The sequence below is a fragment of the Lampris incognitus genome, chromosome 18 (genome assembly GCF_029633865.1).
Source record: "Lampris incognitus isolate fLamInc1 chromosome 18, fLamInc1.hap2, whole genome shotgun sequence".
Lineage (NCBI taxonomy): Eukaryota > Metazoa > Chordata > Actinopteri > Lampriformes > Lampridae > Lampris > Lampris incognitus.
Window position 1 is genome coordinate 27,756,574 of NC_079228.1, and position 22,238 is coordinate 27,778,811.

General features: G+C 43.9%; 1 protein-coding gene across 1 annotated transcript in view; it reads right to left on the minus strand.

Annotated features, from left to right (window-relative positions):
• The window catches only part of LOC130128720 (sodium bicarbonate cotransporter 3-like), an 80,401-nt gene that overhangs the window by 22,306 nt on the left and 35,857 nt on the right, over nucleotides 1-22,238 (minus strand). The window contains exons 4-12 of the mRNA XM_056298418.1: nucleotides 18,518-18,656; nucleotides 13,980-14,140; nucleotides 13,018-13,206; nucleotides 11,482-11,859; nucleotides 5,139-5,254; nucleotides 4,246-4,403; nucleotides 3,112-3,199; nucleotides 1,992-2,138; nucleotides 1,449-1,555 (exon numbers count right to left, since the gene is read on the minus strand). Of these exons, the coding sequence (XP_056154393.1) occupies nucleotides 1,449-1,555; nucleotides 1,992-2,138; nucleotides 3,112-3,199; nucleotides 4,246-4,403; nucleotides 5,139-5,254; nucleotides 11,482-11,859; nucleotides 13,018-13,206; nucleotides 13,980-14,140; nucleotides 18,518-18,656 (1,483 nt within the window). The remainder of the gene's footprint in view (nucleotides 1-1,448; nucleotides 1,556-1,991; nucleotides 2,139-3,111; nucleotides 3,200-4,245; nucleotides 4,404-5,138; nucleotides 5,255-11,481; nucleotides 11,860-13,017; nucleotides 13,207-13,979; nucleotides 14,141-18,517; nucleotides 18,657-22,238) is intronic.

A 22,238-nucleotide genomic window follows, 5' to 3' on the forward strand; every position in this document is an offset into this window, starting at 1 on the left:
CCCATTAGGGGTAGCCACAGAGGATCATTCATTTCTATCTCTTCCTGTCCTCTGCATCTTCCTCTGTCATGCCAGCCACCTGCATGTCCTCCCTCACCACAGCCATAAACCTCTTCTTTGGCCTTCCTCTTTTCTTCTTCCCTGGCAGCTCCATCTTCAGCATTCTTCCCCCAATATACCCAGCATCTCTCCTCCACACATGTCCAAACCATCTCAATCTTGCTTCTCTTACTTTGTCTCCAAACTGTCCAACCTGAGCTGTCCCTCTAATATACTCATCCTAAGCCTGTCCTTCTTCATTACACCCAACGAAAATCTTAGCATCTTCAACTCTGCCGCCTCCAGCTCCACCGCCTGTCTTTTTGTCAGTGCCACTGTCTCCAAACCATATAACGTAGCTGGTTTCACTAACATCTAGTAAACCTTCCCTTTAACTCTTGCTGGTACCCTTCTGTCGCAAATCACTCCTGACAACTCTTCTCCATCCACTCCACCCTGCCTGCATTCTCTTCTTCACCTCTCTTCTGCACTCCCCGTTATTTTGAACAGTTGACCCTAAGTATTTAAACTCATCCACCTTCGTCACCTCTACTACTTGCATCCTCACCATTCCACTGTCCTCCCTTTCATTCACACATATGTATTCCATCTTGCTCCTACTGACTTTCATTCCTCTTCTCTCCAATGCATACCTCCACCTCTCCAGGCTCTCCTCACCCTGTTCCCTACTTTCACTACAGATCACAATGTCATCTGTGAACATCATTGTCCACGGTGACTCCTACCTGATCTCATCCGTCAACCTGTCTATCACCATTGCAAACAAGAAAGGGCTCAGAGCCGATCCTTGATGTAATCCCACCTCCACCTCCACCTGTCATTCCAACCGCACACCTCACCACTGTCAACCTGCCCTCATATATATCCTGCACCACCCCTACATACTTCTCTGCCATTCCCGACTTCCTCATACAATACCACATCTCCTCTCTCAGCAGCCTATCATATGCTTTCTCTAAATTAAAAAAGACACACTATAACTCCTTCTGGCCTTTTCTATACTTGTCCATAAATATTCTCAAAGCAAACATCGCATTATTATAGGTTACTGATATTACTGATAAACACGGATTAGATTCTAAATGTATAAAAAACTTCAGGAAACAAAACTTGTGACCAATTAGGAGGATTCATTTTAATAAAATCTACAAAAATTTAAAAGAAGATAATTTTGGTGTATTTCTAGTCAACCAAACTAACCAAATCTCACAAGTAACACAACAAAGCAATAAAAAGCAGCATTTGTTATTATTTACAAACAGGTCTGTCTAATTAATACAAACACAAATACATCTTGGGTTCTAATTTGAACCATCAGTTTTCTTATACCTACAGATCACATGCATGACCTCTAGTCAATTCATAGTCAATGGAAGGGAGGTACTCACATCCCAGTCCTCTGCAGCTCAGGCCCTACATGATGGTCATCCTCCTTCTCCAGCTCTCCAGCCGGAGACAATAAACCGTTGGGCTGGGACGGTCTCTTCCTCTTCAACTGTAGGTTTGTAGGAGACTTATATCATCAATCTGTTGTCGTGATCATCTTCGACCATCGGGTGGCACTCTCAGAGTTTATAGCGGTACTCAAAGGAAGAATGTGAAATCCAGAAAAACCTGCTACTAAGTCGCATTTGTCAGTCGTAAAGTCATGATAATACTCTACGAAAACTTACATGTGACTTGGTTGTGGACTGTAAAGTGCGCTGTTTACCACACATTATATGATAGACAGTGCTGTGTTGTAGTTGAGGTTCTATTGTCTTTGTATAATGTCTCATTGAGTACTGCACTAACATTTTTTAATAGGTCTCTGCTACTATGCTACCATGTCAAATTCATTATACTCTGCAAATAAAGTAATTCTGATTTTGATAAGGTGTGAGTTCACAACAAAAGGATATTTTTGGGAAATGGCAGAGAGAGACGCTTACCTGAGATGGTACATTCTTGGGGGGTTCGATTCGTATTGTGGGGTCCCACTCCCCCGGGGGCAGGACAGTCACTTGATCCAGGAACTCATCTATCCCAGAGAGAAGATGCGTCCGATCTTTTGCCTTATACGCCACATCATGGAAAATCTAAAGGGTATAATGAACATTATAAGGGATTTGGAAATGTCCATATATTCACCAAAGGGTTTACAGAGAGGGTGGATCTGTCAAATATAGGGATGCGATTGTGGCGGTGGTGAGAGCAGGAAAACTAGCCTGGGAACTGGACGAATTTGCAAATGCTAATTAGTCTGGCTCTTCTCGGTTCATTTTCGATTTCCAAGGGGCGTCACAAAATGCCTCTGGACACAATTGATAGATCTATAACCAATCAGAGCAATGAAACATGTGACGTAGCGCTTAAACTTTTACCAAATCTTGTCAAGAGGTACAGCAAACACATCTTTCTTATCAACAAAAGCTTTAAGTGCTGTTGTTTGGTAATCTTTTAGAGAAATTATATCGTCCAGTTCGTTTAATACTGTCGCAATAACAGATTCAACAGACCATTCCACATCAGTGGCAGCCAACAGCGCTCTTCTGTGCATTAGCATTATTTTTTCCCACCCCCATTCCAGAAGACCCTCCCATACTCTGCCTCTGATTGGCTAACCCTATCCCTAACCCCACCCTTTACCTTAACCAACCTAACCAACGGAGGCAATGAGTACTAGCTGAGTTCTCGGAAAGGGCGGGGAAAAAAAATAAGGCTGTATGTCATCATATCAAACCCACCCCATATTAGATAAACGGTTGTGATTGGTCCGACCTGGGCCAGGTCGGCTGGAAATCTGTCTGCAGGGGAGGGTGGCCAGACATATAATCCAGAGCAAATGTAAAACATGAGCTCTCAGATTCATCTGGCTCCCAGGCTACAGGAAAACAGCAATAACAGGGTGATGTACTAATAAAACTCCCATCCTTGTATATATCTTAAACCAAAAGAAAACAATTTCAATCAAACTGGAGGTTTATTTTAATGACAGTCAAATTTCAAATAGCGTGCTGAAATCGTGAAGTCATGGTCAAGGTATATTGTGCGAATTCTACATCTTATCACCTCATCTGTCATGAGCGTTGCCATGGATCTGCCAATCTCGTGGTACTGGGGGCCTTTGCCATGGGGACCCAGCAACAGGAAGAGAAACCTAGTGAGAAGCACAAACAACAATTAACCTGCGATACTATTGTGCGCTTCAATGGCAAATGGCAGCAACTACCTTTTAAGCACTCTGAATGGCAAAGGTCGAGACAGGGAAATAGAATCAATATCAATGAGGAAATCTACCCATAAAATGCTTTAAATGATGATGAGAATCGAGTTCTTCTGAGGTCTTTTTTTTTCTCAGATTTTTCCAAGAAAGGTAATGCTTTTTTGACTTTGTACGGGATTATGCAGTGTTGATACCTGGAAACTACGTCTCAGAAATAAATGAGAATGTAAAGCCTTTATCCATAGTGAAGAGCCCAAGGAACTCTCTTTACTTAAAGCCCATAAAATCATGACATAACATCTCCTACAAAGGGAGGGCTTAGAAAAGCTAAAAACAATTCTCATTTCAGTCAGGTCGATTTGAGTTTTTCTCTCCCATATTGTCAAGCATATCTGAAAATCAATGCGGGCGGTCTATTCATCAGTGTGTTTCTCTGAATGTTTGAGTCACTGTTAATCTGAATTTATTCTCCAACTGGCTTTGATCTGTGCTGCCCTAACGGAAAGCATGTGTTTCTATAGCACACTGTTGCACATCATGGCCTGTGTGTATGCCTCTCATGTGGGAGGAGGGGAAGAAAGAGACCGCATGCGGTAGATTTTCTCCCTACAAGCCACCGTATGATGTGGTCTTGTTTTATCTAATTTATCACCAGGGCAGTCAGTTTTACCACCCAATGTGTTTTTAACCCAAAACATGTCATTAAAGGTTTACTACCTTTCTTTTACTGGCAGGGACCAAGAAAATGAGGGAACTGAAAAGTCTGACAGTCCACAACATGGCTGTACATCTTCCTTTAAAAGCAAATGTTCATTGCATTCCTCAATCATTATTCCCAGGACCTAAACAATGAAATCTCCAAATTCTAAAGTTTAGCTGTAAAAAGTTGATTAACTTCAGTCATGTTACAGCAGATAAAACTGATTAAATGGGACAGGTAACTTTCTGAAAAAACAAACAAAACGTTTTTGTTGTTTTACCTAGTGGGCACGGGTACCTCAGTGAGGCCCGTGATGAGGACGGCAGGAGAGAGACGGACAAAAGCAATGATGGGCTTCTCCAGGAAGTCCACCTCCCCCACCAGCACGTTGGAGGCCTCAGCTCCTGGAGGGATCTTTTTCATGAAGTTCATATCCACCTAAAACCAATAAACCAAAAATGGACAGAATGTTGATATTCAGAATAACAAAGATAGAGAAGTAAGGGGGAAAAAGACAAAGGCAATCAATAGGATAGTGTGGACTGGCAAATAGAAGGCAGGGGTGCTAGAGATTGCAGCTAACATAAAGGCTGCAACAATGCTAGGACCAGAGGGATCCTACAGGCAAAGGTAGTAGCTACAAAATGAATTACTAAGTACTGAGCAAAGAGTTCCATCTTCATGATGCATACCTTGTCATGTCCATTGAATAAACTTTTGCATGCAATGCTTAAATATCTACGTCTTCGTATAGACATTTGGTTTGATGTATCTCTCTTTCACTGAGGCAAAAAATGAGCCTTAGTTCTTGGCAGACATGAAAACTGGCTTTATGGTGATAACCAAATATGACTGCTCGCAGTTTTATTACTCGGATGAAGGAGTCATGAAATGATACGGTGGCTGAAAGCCATGCAGGAGAGAAACTTTTTCAAAACAAAAACATTTTCAGAACTAAATAGCACTTTTATTTTCAGAACCAATTCTTGGACCCTTAAGACCTGGACCATGAAGATGCCAGTGGGATAGTTGCTCCTCTAGAGCAGGTTTTACAACACAAGTCACTGCTTTTCTGGAAGCCCATGGACTTTCTATGTAGGGAGTGCACAATGGACTCATGGGACCCTCCGCCATGTTGGGGTGTTTCTGTGCTCAGCACTTGGTTTAGGTTACCTTGCTGAAGTCGACACTGCTGCTTTCTCTACTGACCCCAGCTTTGGATGGTCTCCTCTCCACAGACTTGTTACTGTCCAAGTTGTTGGGAACAGAGTTGGGGGACACCAGTGGACCTGTCAGGGTAACGGGCGAAGTAAAAGGAGAGAGAGGACAGAGATAGAGATTATCAGTCATGTGAGAGCTTAAGGATGGGGTAAGACAGAGACGCTTGCCATCAAGTGACACTTGTGATTTTTTTATACAGAACATTTTATTGAGGGTTGGAATTTTTAAAGACAGCCAAAGGAAAAACAAACCCTATAAAATACACTGAAAGGGAGCACAACATCCTTCTCTTTCAGATAATTCAAAATGTAGTAGAGTAAAATATAATTAAATGTTTTTGTGGAATTGAAATCAGGTCCCTTAACTTGACTCATATAATCTCAAGGATGACAGTGAGTGAAGGTGTTAAAAATGCATGTCCATACACCTTCCTTGGCCTTCAGCACTGACAAGTGTTGAAGCCATCGTCTTGGCTAATTGGCTGTGCACTTAAGACACAGACCATATGATCTGAGCCACACAGGAGACAGGAAACGCTAGCACTTGAGGAGACATGAGAGTGGTGGGTGAAATGAGGATATAATGTATGCAAATCAAAGCATAGCAACTGCACACTACTTTGCAAGTCTTAAACACACCCCATCACTTGTTTTGTTTTTTCTCCTGTTTTAACCGTTTTCCCCATCAACACATTTCTCGTGCCAAAACTGATTTAAAATTGCGTCAGTATAGTAGTGTGATGTTCCAATTCTACCCTTTTTTTTCTTTTGTAAACCCCCCCCCAATTAAATATAACCACCTGACTAATTTACACTAGAGCATGCCTTGCCCAGTGACCCATCCTCCTTGACTTCTGCCCTGGAGTAACCCCCAGTGGACAGTGGGCGGACATGAGTGCTGAACAGGAACACCATTGATTGCATTCCCAACAAAGCCTCTTGGAATAAGAGGGGGATTAGTTTAGGTTGTGTCCACCAACACGCTTCAATCAGAAAGATTAAGCCCCGGAATGCGCACCCACACCAGCCTTTTACATGCTGGCGTCATGTTGCTGCCTTTTTCATATCTAAACACAAAGTAAAATACATACATATGATGACAAAATTAGACCAAATAACTCCCACTTAGCGTCAGCAGCTCAGGGATTTTCCAATGAAATCAAGAATGTTGAGTCAAAAAAAAAAAAAAAAAACCCCACAGATCTTAACTTGTATGACCAAGAGTTGCCATGAACTATCTGGTATTCGTTATTAATAAATTAGTACAACTCTGGTATTGAACAATTCTCGGTACAACTTAGGATATGGTGAATGAGAGGGATTTTTAACTAGTCCAATATTTCCTGGAGGGGCAGCTTGGTAATTTAGTGGTTAGCACTGTCGCCTTACAGCAAGCACGATGGCCATAGGTCGGACCTTGTGAGTTTACATCATCTCCCCTTGTTCAACAGTGTTTCCTTTGGGTACTTTGGTTTCCTTCCACTGTCCAAAGACATGCGTGTTGGGGGAAATGGAGACCAAATTGCCTTTAAGTGTTGGAGTGATTGTGTGTGAGCCCTGTGATGGAATGGCAACCTGTCCAGGGTGTTTCCCTGCCTGCCTGCTGGGATAAACTGAAGCCCCCCCCCCCCCCCCCCCGCCATGAACTGTGACCTGGATTAAGCGCATATAGAAAATTAGTGAATGAAATATATCCAGACACCACATAAACTGACAGAGATAAGCCACCATGGGATCAGAAGCAAACATGTTATATACCCTCCTTTCTACAGCTGCTGTCATTTCACTAGACATTTAGTGCCTGAGCTACTAAACATTTATATGTGTAAAAATATGCCAAAACTCATCTGCGTAGCGTAGCGGTCTATTCAATTGCCTACCAACACAGAGATCGCAGGTTTGAATCCCCGTGTTACCTCCGGCTTGGTTGGGCGTCCCTACAGACACAGTTGTCCGTGTCTGCGGGTGGGAAGCCAGATGTGGGTATGTGTCCTGATCGCTGTACTAGCGCCTCCTCTGGTCGGTTGGGGCACCTGTTCAGGGGGGAGGGGGAACTGGGGGGAATAGCGTGATCCTCCTACGCACTACATCCCCCTGGTGAAACTCCTCACTGTCAGGTGAAAAGAAGCGGCTGGCGACTCCACATGTATCGGAGGAGGCATGTAGTAGTCTGCAGCCCTCCCCAGATCAGCAGAGGGGGTGGGAGCAGCAACCGGGATGGCTCGGAAGAGTGGGGTAATTGGCCAAGTACAACTGGAAGAAAAAGGGGGAAAAACATCTAAAAATATGCCAAAGCTGATCTACTAACAGAAGGAGGAGCATTGCATTTTGACAACTGCACAAAATAAAAGCCCTGCCTATTTCTCTAGGTCTGTCTTAATAATGAATATGTAATATTGGCCATTCTGTGTCAGTGATCAAAATATTTGCTGAAGTGCATCCAAATAAATTATGCATAAGGTAATACAATATAATTTACCAAGGCTGAAACTACTTGCTAGAAGAGGTAACTGCACATGCAAAAGAACATGTACTGTACTAACAGCCAGTATTAAACATACATCTATTGAGAGATGACCAAACCTGAACAACTGGAAATTTGATGGTAGCCCGTATTTACTTTGATTAATCACTTTATCTCTTGCCAAGCTCTTTTAATTACATCCTTTCTTTGTGTTCCCCCTACACCATTTACTTTCTCACTGAACAAATCCCATATAGAATTTCCTCTTTCCCCCTTTTCTCTCTGCTGTAACTCAGAGACCGGTCTATTTGATTTTTCGAACACTACTGCTAATTCCAGTGGGTCCAGTTTCATTTTTTCACTCTCTTGTATAGGGAAGCACAGCAACCAAACATTTTTATTCAGATGAAATTTACACATATTGCCATTCTATAATTAGTCTCAGTTGATCACCCACAAGGTATTCTCTCTCTCTGTTCAGCTTTGAACGGAATTTAGCTTGTGTTTTATTTGATCATGGTAGTAGGGTATGGCACAGGGGCTGTGTACAATTACATGTCTGCATGGTTTACATATCCACAATATGCTTACAAGACACGTCTGTACACACAACCTGTATTAAAAGACTAATAATTTCAAATTGGTACTGCACATGCAGAAGTGGGCTGCCAGTAACGGTGCATCAGCTTACCTCGACTACTCTGGGCAGCTTTGCGCTAAATTGTGAAGCAGGGCACTCATTGGGCCACTAACTAAATATGTGGGGAAAAAAAAAACGAGGACTTTTATAATTATGTACTGCAATATCACTCATTTATGTGTTAGAGGGCTGGTTTGTGGTGCAGTTGTGTGTGTGAGCTGGCCAAATCATTACAGGCCACAATACAAACCAGAGAGAATCCTTTAAATGCAATACGGAATAGTAAGGATGGGTATCGTTAAGTTTTTAACAGTACTACTACTCTTACTGACACTGCTTATCGATCCGGTACTTTAACGATGACACATTGTTTTGTTTTTTTATTGTTTTTTTTTCTTCAGAAAAACAAAACAAATTAAGAAAATAATTAAATTGCTTTATTTCCTCATGTCTGGACAGAGCGTTAGTTTTTTTTTCAAAGATTATTTTTTGGTATTTTCTGTCTGTATTTGATAGCGATAGTAGAAAGCGACAGTAAAGGCAGGGGAGACAGAGAACATGTCTGGACAGAGCGTTAGTTTTTTTTGTTTCAAAGATTATTTTTTGGTATTTTCCATCTTTATTTGATAGCGATGGTAGAGCGACAGTAAAGGCAGGGGAGAGAAAGGGGATGACACGCAGAAAAGGGCCCAGGATGGATTCAAACCCAGACCGCTGCGGAAAGGACTCAGCCTTACGTGGTACGTGCTCTACCGGGTGAGCCACCGGGGCGCACCCTAGAGCATTACTTATAATCATTAACCCATGTTTGTATAATTTAATTAACTCCGTGTGGGCTCTAGGCTACTAGCATACATAACATACCTGAGGTGGATGGGACAACGAGATGAACTACGAGGTTTCCACCCTTACATGCAAAAGACTTGCTGCACTTGTGGCAACGAGCACTGTCAGCATCGACTCAAGTGGCATATAACCAGACTTGTGACCGTTTAGTTCTCTCTCCGCCATTGTCACTAAGCGCAGCCTCTGTGTGTGTGTGTGTGTGTGTGTGTGTGTGTGTGTGTGTGTGTGTGTGTGTGTGCATGCGTCTGAGAGAAAGAGGCAGAGATTTGGCCCCGCCCCTCGGCTCGCACATATGACAGGCTCTGAGAGAGAGATCTTTCTTCTGAATTGGGAGTAGCGAAAATGCATCAACGACAAACGTCTTAATCTTGCAAATTAGAAAGGAATTGGTGAGAGACGATAGGTGCAACATAACATTTATGGAAGCCTAAATAAGAAGGACATTTATTTTCTTAATTTCTCCAATACCAATAGCAGAACCACCAACATTGGAGCTTATCGATACTACAGTTTTGTTTTGGTTTTTTTTTTTTTTTTTAATTTTCTCCCCCTTTTTCTCCCCAATTGTATCCGGCCAATTACCCCACTCTTATGAGTCATCCCGGTCGCCCTGACTGACCAGAGGAGGCGCTAGTGCACCGACCAGGACACATACCCACATCTGGCTTTCCACCCGCAGCCACGGCTAATTGTGTCTGTAGGGACACCTGACCAAGCCGGAGGTAACACCGGGATTCGATCCGGCGATCCCAGTGTTGGTAGGAAACAGAATAGACCACCACGCTACCCGGACGCCCAATACTACAGTTTTTAACAATTTAGCTCCGGTGCCCATTTAATACCAGGTTTTGGTACCCATCCCTATTACAAAAAGTTTGAAAATTCCCAACCTCTTCTGAGTAACTCATACACTGACGTCAAGATGTCTGCCTTTTCGGAATTACTACGTATATTTCTTCCTAGTAGAGGGGAGCATTACAGAGGCTCCTTGTTTATAATAAGACCACCCCAACCTTTCAGGTTCCCCTTCAATTCAGCTGTCACTGGTTCTCATGACCTCATCCTTTGAAGTGCAGCCATTTCCACAGGCTCATATGTGCGAGCACGCACGCACGCACGCACGCACGCACGCACGCACGCACGCACGCACGCACGCACACACACACACACACACACACACACACACACACACACACAAGACTGTGTTTGGGAAGAACAAAAAGTCAATGTGGATGTCACAGAATGATAATACATGCAATCCCACCCACCCTGCTCCCAGGCTTATATTTAGCCATGCTACTGGCACATATTGCCTTCACTAGGCTCTTAATGGGGGGGACTCTCAGGACCAAGGGTTTATATTTAGAAATTGAGGAGGATGAATATAGAAGCCAAATGATGCAACAGGAAGAGCAAAATGTGTATGACGTTGTTTTACACCTGTGGGTATCCAGAATGGAACAGTCACACACGGATAAAACAAGTTGAGGCTAGAGGGGTATGCCCCCCCACACCCTCACTCCACCCATTGGAGCTGGTTTCTGTAACTAACACTGTGAAAGATGGGACATACAATGACCAAGGGTTGAAAAATAATAAACCTAAGGACATTAAGTAAAGGACGCCATGTCAAACTGAAACAACCTGCATACACCACCTGGGAGGTGGTGCATGCAGGTGAAGCTCGCATGAGAACATCACGGGACGCATGACCATCTTAACAGACACAAGACGGATGGGAGACGGCCACTACATAGACCAAAACCTTTTGAAGACAGCCATGCAGCCACACTGTGAGGGATATAGAAGAGGACAAAGCCAAGCAAGGCGTTGAGGCTGAAAGGTGGGGGATATGGGCTGGGGTTCTTTGAGGGTAGACAGGGAGACGTGAATGGGAAATATTGATAGAATAGGTTGATTGTGTAAGAGTGAAGACGGAAAGAAGCAGATGTATATAGCAGTCACTGAGTGGTTCAGCGGGGCAGACAGAAATACAGAGAGGAGAGCAGAGCAGAGCAGAGCAGAGCAGAGCAGAGCAGAGGAGAGGAGAGGAGAGGAGAGGAGAGGAGAGGAGAGGAGAGGAGAGGAGAGGAGAGGAGAGGAGAGGAGAGGAGAGGAGAGGAGAGGAGAGGAAAAGATCTGTGTTGCAGAGAGGAGAGCGGTGTCATGAGGTGTGTTGGTAGTAAATATAGCAAGGGTAGAGGGGAGCATCTAAGTGAGTGAAACTTGCTGTGGCTTATCAATGGGATGACCACAGATTTAGAGGGTAGACACAGGCCAGCATGCTAGTGCTAGTGTTCTCTGCTCAAGCCGTGACTCACACTGGCAGGCTACACAGATATTTGCCTTCTAATGGCAGCAGCTGGAGCCCCTGGGATGCCGAAGACACTCGCCGGCTGAGGTGTGGCACCGCCTCCTCTTCTTCCACAGAGGCTGGTGGGTCATCATCCTCTGGGGGTGAGACCACCACCTCCGGGATGTTCTGGGCAGCCAGAGCCGGACCGGGCATGCTTGGTGGAACCTGGGAGGAGCGTCGGAACGAAGGGGGGGTGTTTTGAGGGGCGATGAGGGGCGAAGGGCCTTGGGAGGGCCCGGTGGTGGAGGAGGGCAGGAGATGGTTGAGGAGAATGGACACCCGGGAATCGCGCCTCTGAGACAGGTTGGAGAGGGATGAGGCTGCCCCCGGCTTCTGGAGAGAGAGACGGGAAGAGGACATGCCCTCTCCTAACAGAGGAGATAATTGTAAAGAGGAGACAGGGAAGAGAGGGAGAAATAAGGAAGGCTGGAGCAGAAAGGAAAACCACATGAGGTAGAAGTACAACAGGGAGATGGTTTCAGGAGGAGACACAGCAGTGGGGGTGAAGAGCAGGAGCGTGCGAGGAGTGCAGTTAGAGGTCTCAGAAACATGAACAAGGGTATGGTTGTGTGCAGGAGACACAGGCGACCAGACCACAAGGGTGTGCCTGCATAGGCCAATTACATTGTCTCATTCACCTTCAAACCAACAAATCATACATCATGACTGACCACAGGCAAAACACAGAATTGAAAGAGGCTAGCATGCAGGACAGGTTGGGTTACAGCAGTGTTGGTGCACTGACGGCATATATATATATACACACACACACACACATATATATATATACACACACACACACACACACACACACACACACACACACACATATATATACACACACATATATACGTACATATATATGCTCTAGTACAGATAGAGTGATCATTAAGTGCTACATAAAACCTATATGCACAGAAGGATACAATTTACACAATATCAGCTGTTGTACCACAATCAAAATTTCAATATGACATGATTTTGAACTTCCACATTAACAGTTCATAACTGAAAATGGAAGACCCCTGCCTGAGCATGGGGACCATCAGTATAAGACTGGAGGAAACTCCAGCCACCAACCCATTCCTAAAAAACCCAAATAAAACACATCATACTTGAAAAACACACCATTGTGGCCATGCCCAGTAAAAAAAACAAAACAAAAAAAAAAAAACAACAACAACACACTGCCGAGTCCAGCAGCCAAAATGCAACAGGCATTAAAGCATTACCTCCAACTCAATGTCAACCTAGGTAGTGGAAGCCGTTGTTAATTCAAACCCCAAGCCAGGCCAGCCATACAAGCTAGCAAGATCTATTAGCACCCAGACTTCTTTTTCACTTAGAAAAGGGATCGGGCACTTAATTTAATAAACCATTCTCTAGATTCTACTCACATTTACCTTCCACCTTCTACGCTGGCATTGATGAAGTTTGAGCAGTGGAATTTTAGAAACAGCCCTCCAAGAAGGGAAAGAATCAGGTGAGAGAAGAAAAAGAAATGCGGGTGCTCCGCGGGATCTCACCGTTTCGGTCAAGCAAGAGCGGGTCAGAGTGTTTCTTGCCTATGTCAGCGATGGAGCGCACCAGAGGGATGCGGTTGCTGAGCTTCCTCTCATTCTGGTGGTGGTGTCTCTTCAGCATGGCCTCCCGCACCTTCTCACGCAGGCCCTCCTTCAACTGGCCTGATGCCACCATGCCGTCAATCAACATGTCTGACCCACACGCATGATTGCACACACACACATAAAAAAGAGAGAGAATTTGGAAGGTTTGTCAGTCAAAATTAACAGCACTTGTAGTTAATATTGTGGTTCATGTTTTCTCTTTTTGTACCACTTGGTACCATCTGCCATAGTTTTAAAAGTACTTGGGGCTGAGGAAATGTCACCTGACCTCATTTCCTGTTTCCGATTGGCTAACATTGAAAACTTTCCGGCAAGGTTTGCTCTCCAATCAAGCTTACATAGATATTTAACTAATACATTCTTTTCCAGTGAAAAATATCTCCAAGAAAACATGCCCCGGATTTGGCTTTAAAATTTCCCAAAGAGTCAGTGAAAAGCTATTTGGTGACAAAAATCTAGGCCAGCTGATTTGGAAGTCGCACTATTTATGTACAGTAAGGCAAGTACACAGAACATTTCAAAACAGTTACGGACAAAAAAAGACATCCATCCATCCAAACTGCTTATCCTGCTCATGGTCGCGAGGATGCTGGAGCCTATCCCAGCAGTCATTGGGCGGCAGGTGGACATTAATATAAATATAAATAGAATATATAAAATATTATATATATATAAATATAAAATATAAAGGCAGACATTAATATAAATAACAGAAATATTCATTAAAAACAGGACAGATTAAGACAGATGGCAGGCATTACAGTATAAAAATATACGACTGATGTGTGCACCTGACTTTAAACAAGCACTTATAGTAGAGTTAAATAGTTGTTTTTGTGAGAACTGCCAGGTAAAATCACCTGCGATTTCCTCGATACTGTTGGCCCTCATGTCCAGCATGACGGTGCCATTGAGTATGCAGCTCCGCAGTTCAAACAAGCTGTGCAGGGACAGCGTAGCCACATAGGGCTTACTCCACCTCTCCCCGCCATCTTCCACATCCTCCTCAAACTTCAGCCATCTGGATACAAAGACCCAATACATACACAATGCACACACACTTAACTTTAACATTTAACTTGACTCAAGATGATGAATTATTATCAAATAATGTTGAGACACTACTAGGGATGGGTATCACTAGGATTTTAACGGTACTGCTACCCTTAAATCAAATCAATTTTATTTGTATAGCCCAATATCACAAATTACAAATTTGCCTCAGTGGGCTTAACAGCAACACAACATCCTGTCCTTAGACCCTTACCGATACTGCTTATCGATCCGGTAGTTTAACGGTACTCTCATCGGTTTTTTTCATTATTTTTTTTAGAGAAAAAAAAGTTGCTTTATTTTCTCATGTCTGAACAGAGCGTTACTTATAAACATTAACCCATGTTTGCATAATTTAGTTAACTCCGTTTGGGCTCGAGGCTGCTAGTACACATAACAAACCTGAGGTGGATCGGCCAACGAGTGATGAACTATAAGCTAGGCAGCTGAAAACTTCATTTCTCCACCCGTATTTGATACACTTTCACTAGAGGTTTCAAAGACTGTTGTGAAAGACTGGTTGCAACGAGCACTGTCGGTATCGACTCTAGTGAAGTATAACCAGACTCTGGACCATTTAGTTCTCTCTCAGCCACTGTCAGTAAGAGCAGGCTCTGTGTATGCGTGTGTGTGTGTGTGTGTGTGTGTGTGTGTGTGTGTGTGTGTGTGAGTGCGCCTGAGAAAAAGAGGAAGAGAGCTGGCCCCACCCATCGGCTCGCATATATGACAAGCTCTGAGAGAGAGAGAGAGCTCTCTTCTGGATTGGAAAGAGCGAAAATGCACCATAGAAAAATGTCTTAATCTTATTGTAAATTAGAAATGGAGTTGGTGAGATAAAAGGTGCAAGATAACATTTCCACCCATTACCCAAACCGCGTATCCTGCTCTCAGGGTCGCGGGGATGCTGGAGCCTATCCCAGCAGTCATTGGGAGGCAGGCTGCGAGACACCCTGGACAGGCCACCAGGCCATCATGGGCCCACACACATGCACACGCACGCGCACACACGCACACACACAGGGACAATTTAGTACGGCCGATTCACCTGACCTTCATGTCTTTGGACTGAGGGAGGAAACCGGAGCACCCGGAGGAAACCCACGCAGACACAGGGAGAACATGCAAACTCCACACAGAGGATGACCCAGGATGAGCCCCAAGGTTGGACTACCCCAGGGCTCAAACCCAGGACCTTCTTGCTGTGAGGCGACCACGCTAACCACTGTGCCACCGTGCCGCCAAGATAACATTTATGTAGCCTAAATAAACAGTAAATTTATTTTTTAAATTTTTCTAATACTGACAACAGAACCGTTAACATCAGCGCTAATCAATACTACTACTACTACTACTTTCAGCTGCTCCCGTTAGGGGTCGCCACAGCGGATCATCCGTTTCCATTTCTTCCTGTCTTCTGCGTCTTCCTCTGTCACACCAGCCACCCGCATGTCTTCCCTCACAACATCCATAAACCTTCTCTTTGGCCTTCCTCTTCTCCTCTTCCCTGGCAGCTCCATATTCAGCATCCTTCTCCCAATATACTCAGCATCTCTCCTCCACACATGTCCAAGCCATCTCAATCTTGCCTCTCTTGCTTTGTCTCTAAACCGTCCAATCCGAGCGGTCCCTCTAATATAATCATTCCTAATCCTGTCCTTCGTTACTCCCAGTGAAAATCTTAGCATCTTCAACTCTGCCACCTCCAGCCCCGCCTCCTGTCTTTTCGTCAGTGCCACTGTCTCCAAACCATATAACATAGCTGGTCTCACAACCATCTTGTAAACTTTCCCTTTAACTCTTGCTGGTACCCACCTCTCTACTGCACTCCCCGTTACTTTGGACAGTTGACCCCAAGTATTTAAACTCAAATGACTTTGTCACCTCTACTCCTTGCATCCTCACCATTCCACTGTCCTCCCTCTCATTCACGCATAGGTATTCCGTCTTGCTCCTACTGACTTTCATTCCTCTTCTCTCCAGTGCATACCTCCACCTCTCCAGGCTCTCCTCAACCTGCACCCTACTCTCGCTACAGATCACAATGTCATCCGCGAACATCATCGTCCATGGAGACTCCTGCCTGATCTTGTCCGTCAACCTGTCCATCACCATTGCAAACAAGAAAGGGCTCAGAGCTGATCCTTGATGTAATCCCACCTCCACCTTGAACCCATCTGTCATTCCAACCAAACACCTCACCATTGTCACACTTCCCTCATACGTATCCTGCACCACTCCTACATACTTCTCTGCAACTCCTGACTTCCTCATACAATACCACACCTCCTCTCTCGGCACCCTGTCATAAGCTTTCTCTAAATCTACAAAGACACAATGCAACTCTTTCTGGCCTTCTCTATACTTCTCAATCAACATTCTCAAAGCAAACATCGCATCTGTGGTGCTCTTTCGTGGCATGAACCCATACTGCTGCTCGCTGATCATCACCTCTCCTCTTAACCTAGCTTCCATTACTCTTTCCCAAATCTTCATGCTGTGGCTGATCAACTTTATACCTCTGTAGTTGTTACAGTTCTGCACATCGCCCTTATTCTTGAAAATCGGTACCAGTATGCTTCTTCTCCATTCCTCAGGCATCCTCTCACTTTCCAGGATTGTGTTAAACAATCTAGTTAAAAACTCCACTGCCATCTTTCCTAAACATCTCTATGCCTCCACAGGTATGTCATCAGGACCAACTGCCTTTCCACTCTTCATCCTCTTCATAGCTGCCCTCACTTCCTCCTTGTTAATCCACTGAACTTCCTGATTCACTATCCCTACATCATCCAACCTTCTCTCTCTCTCATTTTCTTCATTCATCAGCCCCTCAAAGTATTCCTTCCACCTTCTTAGCACACTCTCCTCGCTTGTCAGCACATTTCCATCTCTATCCTTGATTGCCCTAACTTGCTGCACATCCTTTGCAGCTTGGTCCCTCTGTCTAGCCAATCGGTACAAGTCCTTTTCTCCTTCCTTAGTGTCTAACCTGTCATACAACTCACCACACGCCTTTTCCTTTGCCTTTGCCACCTCTCTCTTTGCTTTACGCTGCATCTCCTTGTACTCCTGTCTACTTTCTTCATCTCTCTTACTATCCCACTTCTTCTTTGCCAACCTTTTCCTCTGTATAATTTGCTGTACTTCCTCATTCCACCACCAAGTCTCCTTGTCTTCCTTCCTCTGTCCTGATGACACACCAAGTACCTTCCTAGCTGTCTCCCTCACTATTTCTGCAGTGGTTGTCCAGCCATCTGGCAACTCTTCACTACCACCCAGTGCCTGTCTTAACTCCTGCCTGAACTCCACACAACAGTCTTCCTTCTTCAACTTCCACCATTTGATCTTCGGCTGTGTCTTCACTCGCGTCCTCTTCTTGGTCTCCAAAGTCAGCGCTAATCAATACTACGGTCTTTAATAATTTGGCACTGGTGCCCGTTTAATGCCGGGTTTCGGTACCCATCCCTAGACTTTACAGGTTTAACATGAATTGAGAACTTCACAAAGATATACAAACCATCATCCCCACCATGTGGCCCAGACACTCATTACTGTGGAAGACTTTAACTTATTGTTTGGCATTGGTTGGGTAGGTCTGGAAACTGTATGCCTCTGACAGAAAGTTTGTTGTTGTTAGCATGTTGTTTGTTGTTAGCATGTCGAAATCTGCCACTTACCAAGACCATCAGCAAGCAAACACATCCAAGACCTTAGACCTGTGCAGCCTTAGGCTGACATTTGATCACAAAAAAGAACAACCTGCCTGCTGCCACCAGACAATCAGTCTGCTGAGTCCTTTAAATCCAAACTTAAAACTCATCTTTTTGCCTTAACCTACAATTAGTTGTTCCTTATCCGATGAGAGGGTCGAAGGACAGGACTGCTGTAAAGCCCCTTGAGGCAAATTTGTAATTTGTGATATTGGGCTACACAAATAAAATTGACTTAACAATGAAGAAATATTCTTTTAAAAAGCACAAAACCCCAATAAGTTAACTTAACAAAGGACTCAAAAGACTCTAAACCTAGTAAATCTTAATACACATCAAATACAAAAAGCCACATCAGTGAGTGGTTAATCTAAATTATAGCAAAACCTTTTGGTCATTCCCTGCTGTCAACGGTAATGAATTGTTACATTTTGAAATAAGAATTGGTGAACAAAGACCGAGTCGGTGGTTCACAGCTGGTGCTGAGTACTACGTGACTTAACTACTCGCTATCAAAGCGCAACAATGGAAACCTGAAAGCTCTTGCTATTTGTCATCAGATAGAAATCAAAGGTTCTGGGTTTTACTGGGATTCTAGAGTGATTTTGTGTCATTCTGGTGAGCTGGTTTCTGACCTGGCGGTCTCTTTCCACTCTGTAGCGCTGCCATCTCTGAAGGACAGCTCGTCTAGCTCGGTGAAGAGGTCGTGTGGGACGTGTTCCAGGTCATCGTCCTCTGTGCCCAGGATGAACTGGACTCTCTGGGATGGTGTGTCTGGACAAACAGTGGGCAAAAGTCAAAGGTCACCATCCATCCATCCATCCATCCATTATCCAAACCGCTTAAAGGGGAAACAATAATAACTATAAAATTCTCTGGTGGTTGCTCTGATCTCATGCCCCATTGCCAAAAAAAATTTTTTTTTATCATGAACTGCCCCACTGAGAATGGGCTGCTATGTAATTTCTGCCAATCAGGAACATAGGAGAAAAGGTCCAAAAACACAAGAAAAGACAGGAACTCTGGTGAGACTGGAAAGAACCAAGTAGTATTTTGGGTGTGTATGCGTGTGTGCACGTGCACATATGATTGGCTTGTCAAATACATCAATGCCTTCAAAAGCTGAGGGTAATGACCTCAGGTACTGGGTGCAGTAATAAAAGAAATCACAAAGGGGCGTCCGGCTGGCGTGGCGGTCTATTCCGTTGCCTACCAACAGGAGATCGCTGGATGGCCACCCCATGTTACCTCCGGCTTGGTTGGGCGTCCCTACAGACATAATTAGCCGTGTCTGTGGCTGGGAAGCCGGATGTGGATATGCGTCCTGGTCGCTGCACTAGTGCCTCCTCTGGTTGGTCAGGGGGCCTGTTTGGGGGGAATAGCGTGATCCTCCCACACGCTATACGTCCCCCTGGCGAAATCCTTCACTGTCAGGTGAAAAGAAGTGGCTGGCAACTGACTCCACATGTGTTGGAGGAGGCATGTGGTAGTCTGCAGCCCTCCCAAGATAGGCAGAGGGGGTGGGGCAGCAACCAGGATGGCTTGGAAGAGTGGGGTAATTTGCCCGATACAATTGGGGGGGGGGGGGGATCCAAAAAAAGAAAAGAAAAAAGAAACCACAAAGAACAACATTCTCATTAATTTTTGTTGTTTTATTTGGTGTGGAATACATGGGAAAAATTATACTGAAGCACTGAAAAGATAAAAATAGAAACCTGGAACTTTTTTTATCCATCTATGGTTCATATATATTTGAATCAGAGATTGCTATCAGGACGTGCGGAGCCAGGAACAACACAAGGAAATAGACTGCAGGAGAAAAAGGATAGAGACAGTTTCTTTCCGCGGGTTGTCATTCAAATGAACGCTTAACACTGTCAAATAAATCCAACCATTTTGTAAATACTGTACCGTACACTACGTATACTGGTACACTCTGTCAGGTCCATCTACCTCAGGCATTTATGTAAGTAACCTGCTAACATCTATTTCAGCATCTCTGATATATTCGCCGCACCACTGCACTTGATCACCTCTTATTTCGCCTGTATAAGTCAATCCTTGTATATATATCTGAAGATATTGTGTTGTAGTGTTGTTATTCTATGTTAAGTACACAGAGAGCCACGAAACTGGAGTCATATTCCATGTAGTGCAAACCTACATGGCCAATAAACGTGATTGTGATTCTGACTGCCAGTCAGAATAATTCGTCTTCATCCAGCTCCCCTGTGTCTCTGACCACTTCCTGATTTACAGGTAAGAATCTGAAGCTTTACTGTCTTGATGCACGCTCAGTAATCCAGCTAAGAAACTCAAAGAAGGTTGCGCCAGTTCATCTGGATACGACATTTATTGACAGATACGTTTCATCATTCAGCTTACTCAAGTTGGGTGAAATCCAGATGAACTGATTCAACCTTCTTTGACTGCTGGTTTAGTGCGTGTTGTAGTCCTCTTATCGTCCCTTGTAACTCAATCAGTTTAGCATCTGGTGTTACAGTAGCATATCCCGTGAGCATGGTGCGAATATTGCAGAGGTTAGGGGTTTGATTCCCAACGGGGCCATCTGCAGTGTACAGCGATGCACTCATTTCATTATACGGTGCTTTGTGTCCAAGGACTAAAAAAAGCAGTTTTTCATTGGGCACTGTACGTGTAGACCCATCAAACAGATGTCCAAGACACGAGCCTTGTGACATACTGATACCTATCCCCAGAACTGAACATGGCACATGTCAGATCTATTCTCTGTGCAAGTGACTCGGGTTACTGGTTTTTAGAATATCCTGAATGGTTTTCCTGGGAGAGTTTTTATGGAACATCAGTCAGGGACTTCTAATTATGGTCAAGTTGTTCTGGCAATAGTGCAACGTGTGTGTGTGTGTGTGTGTGTGTGTGTGTGTGTGCGCGAGTGTCAGCCACTGAACAGGCTGCTAAGAGAGAGCAAGACATCAAGTGCATCAGAGCAAGACAATCAATCAGAATACGAAATTCTAATGTTTTTATTAGCGGTGGCATAAACGGGGAATAGATGTCATAAATCCATTCTTGGACTGCTTCTCTCTTCCCTTTGTGTTTACATCCTCTACGACGACAAGCCTCATTCAAACTGTCTGTTCCTAACGTTTGCACCGAGCGAGGTAGAGAGAGAGGCCTTCATGTATTCTGCTTTCTACAAGGATTTTTTTTTTTTAAGAGTGGCCTAAATCTGCCACATTTTTTTCTGTGGGAGAATTTAAATCACTTATGAAGGGCCTGGAGTTTGACTCAGTAGAAAAATCGCTTCTGCTTTGTTTAAATGGTGGGAAAAAAGTCATATTTTTCTTTTTAATCTGCAACTATTTCACATTTATGTCTGTAAATGTACACATGTGAAGCAGGATGATCCTAAAAACAGCATGTGTGCTCTGAAAGCCAACCCCTAAGTAAAGAAATGTTAAATTATTAAGAATAAAAAAAAAAATAACTGCAGGCTATTTGATAAACATTTTTATCCAACATGCCTTACTCTTCCATGTCAACGCATATTTACAGTATGAGTGACCCAGTAGGACCCAAAGCCCTTACCCCATCAGTTTCACTGCAATACAGGATAGAGTGTGTGTTACAGGTGGGTATGCAGCTACCATCTTTTCTGTTTCTAAACACAGCAGTTTTCCAAAAACAACATAGAAATTTCATCATCTTAAGTGTGTGAAATATGAGGACAGCATGTGATAACTTAAGAGATACTGCAGTCACATGGCGTTTCTGAGTTTCTGTGCCAAATTACTACTGCTGGATTTCTAGGGATTCTGGAAGTATGGAGGTTTTTTTTAGCATCAAAGCAGGTGGAGTTGAGGTGATTATAAGCTGGGTCTTGGATGTCAGGTCTGTTTCTGATTCGGTCTACTTGTCACTGCAGGTGCAGTCCGTCCCTCTTTTAGAAGTGATAGGTTGGAGCACACGCACCGCAGCTGCATGGCATCACCATCATATAACCACATCTTTCCCACAGGATCCAGTTCAGCAGTAAATGTAACACGGCTGCATCTCTTTAGTGCAGGTTTTAACAATCTGATTCAGCCTAAACGCAACAGCTATAGGGGGCTGCATATACATATCAGATTTTTAGAGGCAATATGATGTTAAATGTGCTGTTGGCAAACACCTAGAGCAATGATTTCAGTTCACAATTGACAAGTGTAAAGTGTAGGTATATCAGCAAGGTTGAAACTTTTTTTTTTCAGCATTTATGGAAACATTCGGTGGAAAACAGTCAAGATAAGAAGTAATAATTTTGAGAAATAATGATCCCAGTACCTTGCAAAATAATAAAATAACCGGGTGCTCCGGTTTCCCCCACCATCAAAA